This window comes from Carettochelys insculpta, chromosome 18, assembly GCF_033958435.1.
Source record: "Carettochelys insculpta isolate YL-2023 chromosome 18, ASM3395843v1, whole genome shotgun sequence".
In the NCBI taxonomy this organism is placed as follows: Eukaryota; Metazoa; Chordata; order Testudines; family Carettochelyidae; genus Carettochelys; species Carettochelys insculpta.
In genome coordinates, this window is record NC_134154.1 from 9,411,688 (window position 1) to 9,427,629 (window position 15,942).

Below are 15,942 nucleotides of genomic sequence, written 5' to 3' on the forward strand. Positions count from 1 at the left end.
GAGTGGTGTGTGTGGGGCACATGCCCTGTTCACCCCATCACTTCACACCCGTCTTCCCGGAATTACCGCACCCTGTTTCTTGAACAAGTTCCTCAGCTCGGTCTGCCCCGTAATGGGTGAGCTCGGCCTGCTGCAGCACCCAGGGGAAACACTCCTTTAGGAAGGAGGACCTGAGCGGGACTCACTCCCTGCCTTCCACTCTGCTTCTGGGCGTGTCTTACTTGTAGGTGAGGTCTGTCTTCTCCCAGCGTCCTCCCGACAGCACAAACCGCTTCTGCCGGTTCCGCCCATTCTGGCCGTCGGGTGGGGTGGGTAGGTCCGGCACACCGCAGCGGGGCGGGTTCCAGCTCGCCGCTGGCCTGTCCGTGCTCCTGAAGAAGCCTTTGACAGGGACTCCAGGCTCCATGGTATCAACTGAGGAAGAAATCCAGGGGTTCTGCTCCTTCCAGGCAGGGTGTTTCCGAGACCCATCCTAGGCAAGAGACAACCAGGGCTGTGACTTCTGCAGATGGCAGAAGAAAGCCCAGCACATAGCTACACAAACCTGTCCTTTTGCCTAGGACACAACCACCCCACCGCAGTGCCTTCCTGCCTCATGCCGGCCCTTCCCGAACCCTCCCTTTCAGGGCAGGAGCCTCCTTTCTTCCTGCCATGCTGCTCAGCAAGCCCACCGTGGGTCCTGGTGTTCTCCCTCCACTGAGCTCTGCTGCTCTCCAGGCTGGGCAAGCCACAGCAGCTCCTGGTCTGTGATCCCTTGAGAGCCGGTCAGTGGGCAAAATGTGAGCAGGGAATAGACCCGTGGGAAAAAGAGGAGAATTGCTAGGCAGTAAATTCCCCCACCCCCACCCGCCTCTTTTTACCCAGTTGGCTGCTCGCTGTCATTCACCCGATCACACAGTGCTCCGGAAATGGTTTAGTTCTGTACCTCGCTCTCCCTTGCACTTGGGACAGAAGCATCTCCAAGTCTGGATGCTGTGTCAGGAGGTGGGGAGGGAACGTAGGAACCCCTGCTTTGCCAGTGGGCAGCAGGGGGCTGGACAACAGCTCACGGAGCTTCAGAAGAACCAGGGGTGGGGGCCACACTGGTCTCTCCTTTTGCTCTGTTCCCCCTTTATCATTTCCTTACAGCTGCCTCTGCCTACAGAAAAGGACTCCTCACTGCCCCTTCCTGGTGCACAAGCATTGTCTGTGTGACACCCTCCCCCACCCGTTCCCTGTAAGCTGAGCACTTGAGCGACCTCCCAGGAAAGAGTCAGCTGCTGCCCAGCTGATTAGCAGAGCGCATCCACACATGCCTTTGTGCACGTCGCATAATTCATTCTGCGCATGGAACAAAAACAGAGGAAACCCTGCCCCCCATTCCTGAGGACTGTAATGAATTGCCCCTAACCTGTATACTATGGCAAGAGTTCTCATCCCCCTGTTATTCCCAAGAGAGGTCATGTCAAGTGCACCCAGCCCTTCCCATATAGCTAAATGGGAGAGAAACGGTTCCAACCAGATAGGAGGCGAGTGCCAAGAGTAGGCTGTGTCCTGGTGTGGGAAAGGTTATGAACCATTCGTGGGTGATGACACTTAACATTTTATATAGCGACAGAGAGGTAGCCGTGTTATTCCGCATTCGACCAAAACAAAAAAGCAGTCATGTAGCACTTTAAAGACTAACTAAATAATAATTAAATACTAAAATAAAATAAAAATAAATAATAAAATATTTGGTTAGTTTTTAAAGTGCTGCATGACAGCTTGTTCGTTTTTCATAGAATACTAGGACTGGAAGGGACCTTGAGAGGTCATTGAGTCCAACCCCCTGCCCTCATGGTAGAATACAGACTAACACGGCTACCCCTCTGTCACTATTCAACATGCAAAGGCACTACAGTCAGCCGTTTGGAATGGAGATCCATCAACCACATGAAAAAACTCACCCTTATTTTATTAGTCTTTAAAGAGATGCATGACTGCTTTTTTCATTTTGGTAACATTTTATATAGTGCTTTTCATAAGCACTACCAAACCAGCCGTCTCCCCAGAGAGTTAAAGCAGTCCTACAATTCTCCATTGCACAGGAGGGTTAGATGGAGCACAGAGAAATTAAGACCAACGTTTTCAAATTTAGATACCATCGCGAAGCCAGTGGTACTCAGCCCCTTTGGAAAAATCAGACTGCATAAATCAGGTGTTCGAATGTTGACTCCGTTGCTTAATTTTAAGATAGCCACATTTGGAAATGTTGGTGTAAGTGATGAGGCAGAACGAGTCAGCATAAAAACTGTGGATTCCTGCCTCCCAGCTCTATGTTTAGGCTATTCCCTCACCCTTCTCTGACAGTCACAGCCTGGCCTGCTCCATCCTCAGCAGCCCAGCTGGGCTAAGCGGTGGCTAATATGTTATAGTTAACATAGTTTGGGTAAAACAAAGCAGCAGAAATGTAGCACTTTAAACACAAACAAAATTATTTATTCAGTGATAAGCTTTCGTGGGACAGACCCACTTGTACAATTTGGGCAGACAGTGATGCCTAGTGGACAGAATACTGCACGAGGACTTTGTATTCCTAGTTCTATTACTGGCCTGTTGGGTAACCTTGGGGCAAGTCACTCCACCACTGTGTGCCTCAGTGTCCGCCCCTGTAAAATGGGGATAATGACACCTACTTTCTTAGGGATCTACTAATGAAAATTGCTGTATAAGAGCTCCAAATGTTGTTATTACTACCATGAAACACAGTGACGTGTTACAGTGTCAATATAAATGGGCCGTCAGATGTTCAGGTACCATGGCAATGAGTAGGGTATAAATTTTAGGTCAACAGGAGAAAATAATGCCTGCCCTATTGTGCAGCGGAGCCTTATATTGACATGAGACCTGTATGACAGCCCTCTTTATTGCAGTTGCTAGTGACATTTGCTTGGTCACTGAACAGCACGGTGGGCTGGCACTTTACATACCGGGTATTGTTTGTTGGCTGAGCCCATTCTTACAGAGAACTGTCTGGCAGAAAGAAGGATCCGCAAGAAGGAAAAACACAGTCCCTCCCCCAAGGGTAACCCCAGAAAGGAATGGGTGCAGAGGACCCCGAGTCCCTGACACAAACTTGTCTAACCACCTGTTACAAAGTATACAGCAAACTCCTTCACTGCTGCTGACTCCTGGATTTTACCCTCCAGGTAAGGGAGATAACTGTTAGAAGCCGGCAACACGGGGCAAGATGCTATGGTGAAGGAAGCTCCCTTTAACATGAAGTAGCAACGAAGGGTCCTGTGGCACCTTATAGACTAACAGAAAAGTTTTGAGCATGAGCTTTCGTGAGCTCAAAACTTTTCTGTTCGTCTATAAGGTGCCACAGGACCCTTCGTTGCTGTTACAGATCCAGACTAACATGGCTACCCCTCCGATACTTTAGCATGAAGGGCTCTGTGGGTCACTGGAGCCTCCAGGCTGTGCCCTATCTGCTTGTTTTCTTTAGGTCTCCAGCTCACTGTGACTGTTAAATGGAAGCTCGCTGCGCTGACAGACTCACTCAGGTGCCAGCAGACAGGCCAGCCCCCTGCAGCACCAGCCAGGGGTACGGTCAGCTTGGTACAGCGCTGGCTGGTTTGTAAGGAGGGAACTGCAGTTTAATCCCACAAATTGCCACCTCTCTGATCCAGCACAATGGTTCCATTCATGTGGGCTGTAATGAAGTGTGAAGCTCTCGGCATTAATTCCGCTATTGTGGCTGAGATCTATGTCACAGCACTGTGCCCTCCAGACGGGTGGCGGGGACAGACACGGGAGCTTGGCCGATCAGGCAAAGGCACGTGGTAGTCTGGCCCCTTGCTTCTAGCATTACCCCACTTGCCCATTCTCAGCCAGCCAGAGGCTCCCCTTGCTGGACGGCGACCACTGCCGGCTGGCCTCGTTGGAGAAACCACTCTGGTTCGCTCGTTATGAAGACAATCTTACCTCCCAAAGCACGGAACGTGCCCTAGCGATCGCACCACGAGGGCGCGGCCGCTGCCGGACACCACCCAGGAACACTCTGCACAGTGCCTATGCCCAGCCTTGCCAGAACAACTAGGACTTTGAGGTGATTTGTGACAGGAGGCGGTGCCGAGCTGCTCCTTGGTGCTTCTCACAAGAGCAGAGCCTTACAGGATGAAGGGGACCCTGAGGTTTTCCTCGCAGGGCTGGTCACAGGCCAAGCCACCGGGACCCACCGTGGCACGGCTCACCGGGGAAGTGCGCTGAGGACTCGGAGGCACTTTTAGCGCTCAATGAGACAGGGACTCTGGCCGACTGCCCACTCTCCTGACTCTGCCCACCTGAGAGAGGCCCTGGGCAGCGCCAGACTGATGCGGCTCGGTCAGGCACGGTGCCTGCTGCATCGGCTAGAGCAGGGATGGGCAACCACGCGTGGCCCTCCTTCACCTCAGTGCACTGCAGCAGCCTGTGGGCTACTGGGGTTCCACCTGCCTCTTGCGCATCAGGGAAGCAGAGCCCCGGACTTCCTTGCTCCTCTCCCTCCCTGCCCCAGCACTTCTGGAGCAGGCAAATCGCCTGCCTCACCTGCCCTCCTGCTCCCCCCACCCCCCAGCGATTCCCAGCATTACAGAGCTGGGAGGGAGGGGGGCTGAACAGGGTCCGAGCACGAATCAGGCCATCCGTGTGCTCCAAAACTTCTGGGGGCAGTGGGAGGGGACGGAGCAAGGAAATGTGCAGCTTCAGTGCCCCAGTGTGCAAAAGGCGCCCAGGGAGGGAGGAAGCTGGGGCTGGAGGGGTCCATGGCCCTACGGTGCAGCCCACGGGTGCATGGGGCCTGCAGCTGCCCACCAGTGAGCTGAAGGGTGCTCATGACAGACACCAGGGCAGGGTCTGCTATGCAGCAGCCACCTTAGAACAGAAGATTAGAACCTGCTCCCCCCATCTGTTTTTTTGCCCTGGCTTTGCTAGAGGAGCTGGTGGGTCTCTTGATAGCAGGATCTTGTTAGCTCCACTGGTGCAGCTGGAGCCCCTCTTTGGGAGAGACCAGTCCCCCCCCCCCCCAAGTCCTGTCTTCTGTCTGAAGTCCCCCTCCTAGAGAAGCCCTACTCCTCCACCCCATATCTGGGCCAGACTCCTGGGCCTCCAACCCCACTGCCACCTCCATCCAGCCAGAGGGGCTCCTCACCTATGCCATCCCCTGCCTTTCCTCCTGCCACCCCAATCCACCCCACAGGAACAGCTCTTGTCCCTTCCAAGGACCCTGAGTTTTTCAGATGCCCCCGGTAGGCTGTGGAGGCAGTGTGTGTCATGCATCTTCCTGAATTCATCAGTAATCTCCTGGAGCCCAGGCGTATTATAGCTACCTCCTCGGGCGGTGGAGGCTTTCATCCAATAGACACACTTGGGCCCTGTCTACATCAAGGACCAGATGCGCATTGGTGCGGGTCCGGAGACACAGGGAAGGCAGTTTGTGTCTCCACTGTGCTGGGGCTGGTTTCACTAAGTGGCACCCCGATACAATGAGCCACTGCAGCTACCCAGAGCCACTAGAATTCTGGGTGCTCTGATACTGCCCCAGCCTGATCCCTGTGCCCCTGGGCGTGCCTCAGAGCACCCTTCACAGCTGAACAAGGGATGCTGGGAGAGCAGCCCAGGGCTGCTCTGCAGATGGTATATGGGCCTTCTCTGCTGGACTGCTTTTTACCCTTCCTGAAGCTCCCTATGCACCAGCCCCACCCCTCACTCCTGGCTTGCTTTGCATACAAACTCTGGGATGGGGAGGGAGACCTGGCTGTTGGCACAGATGTCCCTCGTCTCTCGGCTGTAAGCCCTGACTGCTCCTCCGGCCCTGCGGCTCCATTAGGAGCAAGGGCGGGACTGGAATGCGGCTGCGAAAGCCTCTCTTGGCGGGTTTGCTTTTGCTAAGAAAAGCATTAACTACTTAGCAGTGTTGGGGGCTGCCCTCCCCGTCTCTGATCTGGAGGGGAGATAAAATTCCAATGGGCCGCAAGGAAAGAGATGCCATCACGGCGGAGCAGAAGCAGCTCCTGGAGCCTGAGAAGCTGAAGCCTGGAGCCAGGAAAATCAGCAGTCTGGGGAAGAGAAGGCTGTAGCAATGTCTGCCAGTGCTCGTCAGGAATCCAACTCCCCAGGGCTGCTTGCAAAGGGCTGGGCTGTGAGACTCTTACTCTGCCCAGGGGAATGCCTTGCTCTGCTCGTGGTCCCAGGGACTGCTTTAGGGCTAGGTTGCTTCTCACTCTATTGGTGGCCCTATGAGTCTGGGTTGATCAGGACATGGTGGAGGGAGGATTTATACAGCTAATTCCCACTGGCCTTTATGGGACTTTCCAAACCAACACATGGAGCCCAAACAACAGAGGGGGATATTTGGACTGGAAGGGACCTGAGAGATGTTCATTCAGCCTATTCTTAAAAGCCTCCAATGATAGAGATTATACAACCTCCTGGGGTAATTTGTTCCAGTGTTTAATTGTCCAGTGCCTGACAGGTAGGAATCATTTTAACCGAAGTCTCCTCGCTGCAGGTAAAGCCCATTACTCCTTGTCCTGCCCTCAGCGGTTAAGGCGAATAATTTATCTCCCTCTTGATGGCAACCTCTTATGGACTTGAAAACTGTTTCAATTTCTCCACCTCAATCTTTTCTTCTCCAGCCAAAACAAGCTTTTTTTTTTTTTTTTTTTTTGAGCCCAGTCTTTCAGTCATGCTTTCTAGTACTTGAATCATTTTTGTTGCTCTCCTCTGGACTGTCTCCAATTGGGTCACATCTTTCCTGCAGTGTGGTGCTCAGAACTGGACACAATATTCCAGCTGAGGCCGTATCCACACAGAGTAGAGCGGCAGAATTACTTCTTGTCTCTTCCTTACGTTTCTGCTAATACATTTCAGAATGACGTTTGCTTTTTTTGCAACAGTGCTACATCATTGACTATTGTTTAGTTTGTGATCCACTCTAACCTCCAGATGCTTTGCTGCAATAGTTCTTCCCAGGCAGTTTGGTAGTGGCGGTCATTCCCAGGTTTTAAGGTGGGTAAGGTAATATCTTTTATTGGACCAACTTCTGTTAGGGAAAGAGACAAGCATTTGAGCTACTCAGAGCTCCCCACTACCCCAAGGACCAACACCCCAATCAGATGCCTTTCAAGATCCATGTGTCCTATATATTCCTACCACCACATGGACTGTACTGCATCTAGTGCTCTAAAGCTGCGTCTACACGTGCACGCTACTTCGAAGTAGCGGCACCAACTTCGAAATAGCGCCCGTCGCGTCTACACGCGTCGGGCGCTATTTCGAAGTTAACTTCGACGTTAGGCGGCGAGACGTCGAAGTCGCTAACCTCATGAGGAGATAGGAATAGCGCCCTACTTCGACGTTCAACGTCGAAGTAGGGACCGTGTAGACGATCCGCGTCCCGCAACGTCGAAATTGCTGGGTCCTCCATGGCGGCCATCAGCTGGGGGATTGAGAGATGCTCTCTCTCCAGCCCCTGCGGGGCTCTATGGTCACCGTGAGCAGCAGCCCTTAGCCCAGGGCTTCTGGCTGCTTCTGTGGCAGCTGGGGATCCATGCTGCACGCACAGGGTCTGCAACCAGTTGTCAGCTCTGTGGATCTTGTGTTGTTTAGTGCAACTGTGTCTGGGAGGGGCCCTTTAAGGGAGTGGCTTGCTGTTGAGTCCGCCCTGTGACCCTGTCTGCAGCTGTGCCTGGCATCCCTATTTCGATGTGTGCTACTTTGACGTGTAGACGTTCCCTCGCTGCGCCTATTTCGATGTTGGGCTGAGCAACGTCGAAGTTGAACATCGACGTTGCCGGCCCTGGAGGACGTGTAGACGTTATTCATCGAAATAGACTATTTCGATGTCGCAACATCGAAATAAGCTATTTCGATGTTGGCTGCACGTGTAGACGTAGCCTAAATGTCTCAGTAACAGTTATGTACGAGAAACGAGGTCATCATTAGGCTCTCCAGTGAACTCACACAGACTTTGTCCCACTATGTGGTGGATTGACATGGCAACAATCAATCCACCAGCCCTTGATTTTATCATGTCTACTGCAGACGTGGTAAATTGATCTCCAAGCTCACTCTCATTGATTCCTATCCTCCAGCAAGGTGAGAAGAGTAGATGGCGTTAACGGGCAAGCAACCCCTGCTAACCTTACCACATGCAAGATCCCACAATAAGTACGTCAGCTTCAGCTGTGCTAGTTGTGTAGCTGAGGCAGATTGATGTTGCACGTAAGCGTAGACAAGGCCACAGGAAAGTGATCACAGCATGATCACTCCAAGTCTGACCTATCAATCCTGAAAGAAAATCTGCCCAACACTTTCAAAAGATGAGCCCGGAAGGTGAATTCTTAACTGTTCTAGACACTACAGATCCTGCTCCGAATAGTGACACCAACACAGTCTGGTCCAATAAGTATCAGAGAGGTAGCCATGTTAGTCTGTATCTTCAAAAACAACAAGAAGTCCTGTGGTCTTTGCCCACGAAAGCTTATGCTCCAAAATATCTGTTAGTCTATAAGGTGCAACAGGACTTCTTGTGGTTCAATAAAGGATATTACTTCCCCAACCTGGTCTCTTTCCTTAGCAGGCAGTTCCCATTCTGCAGTCCTCCTTAAGTGTGGTACTTTGTACATGTCCATCTTATCCTATTTCAGGCCATTTCTCCAGTCTGTCAAGATCTTTTGGAGTTTAATCCTATCCTTGGAAATGCATTCAACCTCTCCCAGCTTGCAATTGTTTGTAAACTGCGTAAGTGTAGGCTCTGAATTAACCAGGAGCCCCTGCCAGACTTGCTGGCTATTCACAGAACCATGTGGTGCTAGGCCCAGTGGGAAGCCTGACTTAGCCCCACGGAGCAGTCACCCAGGAGCTGATGAGCAGTGCCAGACTGGTGCCTGCATTCTGCGCTCCCTCCTACTCCCATCCCAACTCCATGCCCTAGCCTGACATTCATAGCTCACCATACTATTTTCCTACCCAGATGGGGCCTTTGGGCCTGAACATTTGCCTACCTCTGTACTCGACCATATGTCTCTCTAGTTGGTTTATAAAAGATAGTATCAAAAGCCTTACTAAAGTCAAGCTATAGCTCAACCACCACTTCCCACCTAGCCACCAGTCTTGGTACCCTCACAAAGATGGTTATTAAGTTGGCTAAACGTTTTTTCTTGACCACTCCCTGTTGACTGTTACTGATCACCTTATTTTTTTCTAGGTGGTTACAACCTGCTTGTTTGATTATTTCCTCTCTTAGCCTTAAGGATACCCAAATTAAGCTGAGTGGTCTTTATTTCCCCTGTTTATAGGTTAGTGCTAAAGCTGCCCTTTTCTAATGTCCCTGGGGCATGCTGCTCATGCAAGTACCTGTGTGCAGCACCCAGAACTCAGCCCTTTGGGATGAGCAATTCACACCATCCCCTCTGTCATTTCACTCCTCTTCTGATGGGCTTTGTGGCACAGATGCTGCTCAGTGGCCTCAAGGTGTTTGTAGTTCACCGATTCCCCTCCCACAGCGCCAAACTGCCTCTTCTCCTGAAAGGGAATTAGAATTACAGCCGACCTCTGAAAGAGTCCTGCAGCACTGCCCTGCAACCCATTCAAGCACCTCACGCCTTCCTTGGCGCTCCCTTCCCTTGGGGAGCTGAGAGAGCCAGACTCTCACTCCAAGCGGTCTGTGCTGTCACGTTTGCTGCTTCCAGGACGGATCAGATAGCTACTGTGACCACTGGAGAGGCAAACCTTCACAAGCCCAGCAGTCAGCACACAAGCGCCCTGTATTTCTGCACATGCCCTCCTCCCTGTCTCGGCTCTACTCCTTGGGATGAGGGTGGGGGAGATCTGCATCTTTTTATATCACTGGCAAAGAAAGCTATTTCCTGTAACACCATAGGGCAAGAAATTGCTGCTCTCCATGCTCAGGTTCTCACTTCCGTGGTTCTGCTCCAGGACAGCAGCCCCTCGGGTTTGCACCTCTTGTTCCCTGAGACGTGGGGCAGCTCCAGCCTTCATTCAAAAGAAGAGCATTCGTATGCAGTAATACTAATCACCTTTGCCCTTGTGTTGAGCAAGTCCATCCTTTAACCCAGAGCGGATTTGGATTCTACGTGCTGCGAGAGCTGCTGTGTAGGAGTGACGTTTGGCTGACTCAGAAGAAGTCATTTCCACAGGCAATCAAGGAACCTCACGCACTAGGCTGCATACTAGACTCCGTGGTGGGAGATGCTACTGCTACCAGAGAATCAGCCTTCAGTTCTGTGACATCTTGTGTTTTGGGTGTCCTGCACCCTAGCATCTCTGCCCAGTAGGATCTGATGTAAAGAGTGGCACAAAGGAGACCAGCACAAGATGTTTTATTGATCCTACACAGCCCAAAATGATGCAAATCCTTGGCCTTGTCTACACTACCCCTCTCTTGCAGAAGAGGCATTTAAATGACATGGATCAGAACTGATTAATGAGGCACTGGTATGAATATTCAGCAGCTCATTAGCATAATGGCTGCCAGTCAAGCTTCAAAAATGCTCTTTTCGAAATGCAAACGGGCCATGTAGATATGGGTGAGACGAAATAAATCCCAGACGTCAATATTCCCTTATTCTCCAATTCATTTTAGGAATAAGAGAATTTCGAAGTTGGGTTTATTTCAAAGTGCCCCTGTCTACATGGCCAGTTTGCATTTCGAAAGCAGCACTTTTGAAGTGTGACTGGCTGCTTTTATGCTCATGAGCTGCTGAATATTTATACCAGTGCCTCATTAACCAGTTCCAATCTGTGTCACTTAAATACCCCTTCCAAAAGGGAGGGGTAGTGTAGACACAGCCCTTGAGTGCCATTTTCTGGCACTGAATCTATTAACTATTTACATACATACAGACCTCACAGGACCAGCCCATATTGTTGTCTGGGATGCCAAGCTGCATTCTGATCCACACGAGAAAGCCAACAGGAAGTTGAAGCTAAGGCTGAGGAAGATGCAGGAACAGGGCTCCTTGTACTCCCAGACCAAGGCCTCTCCCTGCCATTTTCCTTGGCAATCCTCTAAAGCAATCTCCCTGTGACCAGACTGTTTCCTGTGTATCTGGCAGTGGCTGTTGTTGGCAACGAAGAAATAAAATGTTTATTTTTCCTAAGCAACAGGGACCACGGAGCACTGCAAATGTTTATGCCCTCAGAGCCAGCGAGAAGGCCCACGCAGATGTGACTTAAACACTTCAGGGTAATTTTCATTCGTAGCCATTTTAGTTGTGTGATAGCATGAGGCGTTGGTCTACCAGCAGCCCTGTTTCCGAGCAGGCAATGGAGCCAAAGCCTGCAGACTACTACAGCCAAGGGGACGCACAAGGAAACAGACCCCAGGAGATCTGCCAAAGATCTCGAGAGTGCCTAGTCTGATGAGATATGAGACCCCTGGGAAAAAATCAAGAAGCCTTCCCTGGACTTAGCACAGGCCAGTCACCCTATTCTTTAGGCGTACGGAAGGTCAAAGCTAAAATGATGCACCAGCAATGAGCACGCGCAAGGGACGGGGATTCGCTCACCTATGGGGCCACATTTGTGCAGGAACCCCACTACTTACGAGGGACATGTGCTAGGGACTGACACCACACCAGTACCAGGCAGGTCAGGCACCAGCGCCCCGACCTATGAGGAGCGTGTGGCTGCCCAGGCCGGAGACTGAGATCCGCTTTTGTACAGAAGCGGAAACCCCTGACCTTTGAGCATGTGCTGAGAGACACTCCGCCACCCCGAGCCCTCTGGCCCAGCCATGGAGATCCTCAGGCTATTGGGAGAATGGACTGAAAAGAGCTGGATCTGTGTGGCAATGCAGCCCACGCCCGCAGACTACTATAGGCAAGAGTACGCACAAGGAAACCGACCCCAGGAGACCTGTCAAAGATCTCAACAGTGTCTTGTGGTGCCTGTGTGGTTCAGTCCCGAGCACACGTCCCTCCTAAGTGGTGGGGTTCTTGATAAAAGGTGGTCATTTCGGAGCACTTTCCCCGACCAAAATACCTCTCTGGTCTTATCAGCACGCTGATTAACAGTGTGATGCCTGTACACCCACACAAACGATGGGACATCAGAGCTCCGTCTTAAATGTAAGTAATGAACAAGCTCTGGAGCCTCTGCCCAGAGCAACAGCCTGAGAATGCCACTGGCTCCCTCCCAGCTTGTTTATTTGCTCATTTACTCTCAGAGCAAAGCCCTCTGATGGGTTATCCAGGGACTCTACCATTTGTTTTCCCTAGACACCTCCTGTCCCATCTGTTCCTCACTGGCCTAAGCAGATAGGGATAGCTGCCACATTTTGATTACTCTCTGAATGGACTTCTGGTCTCAGCCTTCTCGGAATTTGAACCAAGCCCAAACTGAAGTTTTTCTGAAGTTTGCAAATGTTTGGGTGACTGACTTCCTTTTGCTTCCTACTTTAAGGCACCCCCACAGCCCAAACACCCAGCTCTCAGAAGCACCATTCTCGCTCTCCTGGCTAGAATGGGACAGAACCTGAACCTCAGAGGAAAAAAAACAAACAAACAAACAAACAAAAAAAAACCACACACTTGTTCTTGTGAAGTTTCCATCTAGTTCTAGACCCAGGGTGGCCAACATGCAGCTTGCGGCCCAGAATCTGGCCCTCAAAGCCTTTTCCCATGGCAGCGGCACCGCTTTACCCAAACTGGCCAAAGTGAATGTGGGGCACGGGGTGTAGTCGGCAGCTTGCAGCTCTGAAGCTGCATGTGGCTCAACTAACGGAACTACATTTAATTGGTTTAATGGCAGGCAGGGTGGCAGGTGAGATATGGCCATTAAACCAATTAAATGTAGTTCCGTTATTTCAGCACAGCAGGGCCGGGAGCCACCCATGCTGCAGGTGGGGTAACTCAGCGGAAGAGCTGGGGGGGACGGGCGGCTGAGTCTGCCCCTGCTGGAGTCACACAGTCCCAATGGGAAGTGGGGGGAGGCAGTGGCCGCGGAGGTGCAGTGGCAGCGCATGAAGCTTGTCATCTGAAGCAGGTTAATCCTGGGGATGGGGAAGGCGGGTTTGAGGCTGATGGGGGTTAAGCCTGGGGATATGGGAGGGACGGTTTGTGGCTTCTTGGTCTCTGGCCCCAGAACATGTAAAAAATTGCCCTGTGGCCCCCGATGCAAAGGGGTTGGCCACCCTTGTTGTAGACCAAAAAGTTTTGAAACAGTCCATAATATGTTTTTTTTGCTGCTCATCAGACCCACAGAGCTGAGCTCTGGAGAGTCCTCCATCCCTGCCAGCACTGTCAGAGAAAACCAGTCAGTCACTCCTCCTATACTAGTTCTGTTACCAGGGAAAGAGACTCAGGGACAGTGAGGAATTTCTTCAGACCCCAGCTGACATATTCCTGCCCAGAAGTTTGTGGCTTGATGGCCTTTGCTGTTTATTTTTATCCTTCCCAGTGTAACTGCAGATGTGATTCAGCATGTGGGGCAGAGCACCTGGATTTGCTAAGTTTGTTTTACTCCTTCTCCCTCTTCCGACAATGCCAGGCCCCTCCCTTCCTCTCCACCCTGCTAAAGCCAGGAGCTAACACAAAGCTTTCGGAAACTGAAGTTGGCTGGTGTGTGTCCGGGAGGGGGAAGGTGGACACTGCCAAAGCTTCACTTGCTGGAACGTCAATGTTTACATGTGCTCAGGAATCCCCAATGAAGGGGAGGATAAACATATCTAAATTATCCTGAACACTCTTTTCAATATTTAAAGAGTGAAAACAAACAACATATATCAACTTCTGCCTGTGAGCTTTGTCTGCCTGGAAAGGGAGGAGCCAGTATGGCCAGAGCTCTACCTCCTAATGTCACCCCCACATCTGCTCCTGGCTCAGATACCTGGATGTCCGGCATCTGCAAGAAAACAGTGCATTCCAGGTAGGACTGCTGGATCTGGAGAAGAGGGAGTTCCAGGAAATGACACACGGCACGAGGACATCAGTTTTCTCCCCCAAGGCCAGTTTCTCAGTGAGATGCACTGGTGTTAATTTCCCAGCGAAGGCCTGGAGCCAGACCCTCTCCAGATGCTCCATTTGGTCTGGGTGTGCACTGGCGTGAGAATTTGAGCTCTTAGTTTGGGGATTTTACACAAGCCACTACAGATAGCTTGACTCTTGCTCTAATCCTCCCTTTCCTCGGGTGCCAATATAAAAGTTGAGCCCCCTTGACAAGAGCTCAGTTCCAGGACTTAAGTTTCCTTCACCCAGTCTTACCTTGTAACAAACCTTAGCCCGGCAGATAAGTGTTGGCGTACCAACAGCTGACAAACTCCATGCTTCAAGGCTAACACAGACCTGCTGAGGTCAGGAAGAAATCCAGCAACCCCCTTCTCTACCACATCAATGGTATGCTTTTGTACACTGTCTGGGTGCAATGAAAGGGTTTTGCCCTACACCATGTGGTCAATCCAAAAATCCCAAGAAAGCCCATCTTAATATATGAATAATCAGGCATTCAATTAACTTAAATGGCAACAAGTTTCTATGGACATCAACTTGAAAAAACAAGTTCTTGGAAATTCTGAGCCACCTAGGTTATAAATGATACCTTCGACGACTGAAAGAAGTTGGGAGTTGGTGAGGGGAAAGTATTTCAGCTTCTTCACTTAGTCTATTTGACACCACTTCTGTACAGTTAAGTGTCACCGTTTATACTGCATCGTTAATTTCATACTTGCTGGAAAGACCAGATAATCCTCCTGGAAAAGGCACAAGTTACTAGCTGCTGGAAGATGCTCCATCCAAAAAAAAAAGATCAGATTAAAATACCCCAAGCTGCCTGTGCCCCTTTAGAAATGAAATGTATTTTTGCATGATACTCCATTAACAGCCGGGGGGGTGGAACGCTTTGCTGTAAGAAAGTCTTGAATCAAATGTTTTTGAGGAGGATGCTGAAAAGATGTAGCTATTGCATAGGCATAATACGGATATCATCCAACGTTACTCACTAGATCGGGGTAGTTCACAGTCATGATTCAGAACAACATAAACAGCTGGCTGTCAGGGATTAAGGGGAAGTATTCCTCATGGCCAGGTGACTGCACTCCCTCCCTCACGGGAGTGGTCTACCATTCTCTGAAGCATCTGGTATTGGACCCTGAACAAGACAGGCCCGGAACAGACAATCAGGAATAGTGGATGGACTGCATGTGTGGCCCTCCTTCAATTCAGTGGGCTGCAGCAGCAGCCTGTGGCCCAGTGGGGATCCAGCTGCAGTCACCCCAGGGTGCCCCCCTCCCCTAGTCTCTCACACTGGAGCCCCACACTTACCTGCTCCTCCCACCAGAATTTTTGGAGCCTGCAAATTGCCTAGTTCACGCTCTGTCCCCACGCTGCCCTCTCCCTCCCAGAGCTGGAACACTGTAAATCAGCTGTTCACAATGTTCCAGCTCTGGGAGGGAGAGGGAGGCCTTGGGACAGAGCGTGGATGGAGGGGAAGGCTTAGGAAGTGCACACCCCCGGTGCACAACAGGCACCTGGGGGAGGGAGCAGCCAGGGGGCTGCAGGTTGCCCACCCCTGACACAGGCCATTGGACTGAGTTGGTGTGGGGGTTTGTGTCTTACCAATCCCTCTCTTCCTCCTTTCTGTGCCCCAGGAATGCTGGCCAGCATGTCTATGCCTCAACAACCTTCGCATTCCCTTGGCAGCAGCAAGTGGGGGTACTGGGTATTAGGGAGTGTGTGTGCTGGGGATTAGTTTCACTTGGGCAAAGTTATATTGGGACCTTCATTTACACAGGAATTTTAGGGCTGGCAGCACTGCCTTTCTGCAAAGAATCCTGCCGCTGGCCTCTTGGCCTCAGGGCCTGGATTAGATGCACTCTTGGTCTATTCAAGACTAGAGATTTACATGTTTCTTTAGGTAACAAAACCATAGGGGTGATTCAGGAACTCTCCTCTTTCCTCCCCCACACACACCCAGTTAAGG

The 15,942-nt window shown here is 51.1% G+C and overlaps 1 protein-coding gene across 1 annotated transcript in view; it reads right to left on the reverse strand.

The window, feature by feature from the left end:
* MMP11 (matrix metallopeptidase 11) overlaps positions 1-15,942 on the reverse strand; it is a 34,888-nt gene that overhangs the window by 17,452 nt on the left and 1,494 nt on the right. The window contains exon 2 of the mRNA XM_075012399.1: positions 222-472. Within this exon, the coding sequence (XP_074868500.1) occupies positions 222-472 (251 nt within the window). The remainder of the gene's footprint in view (positions 1-221; positions 473-15,942) is intronic.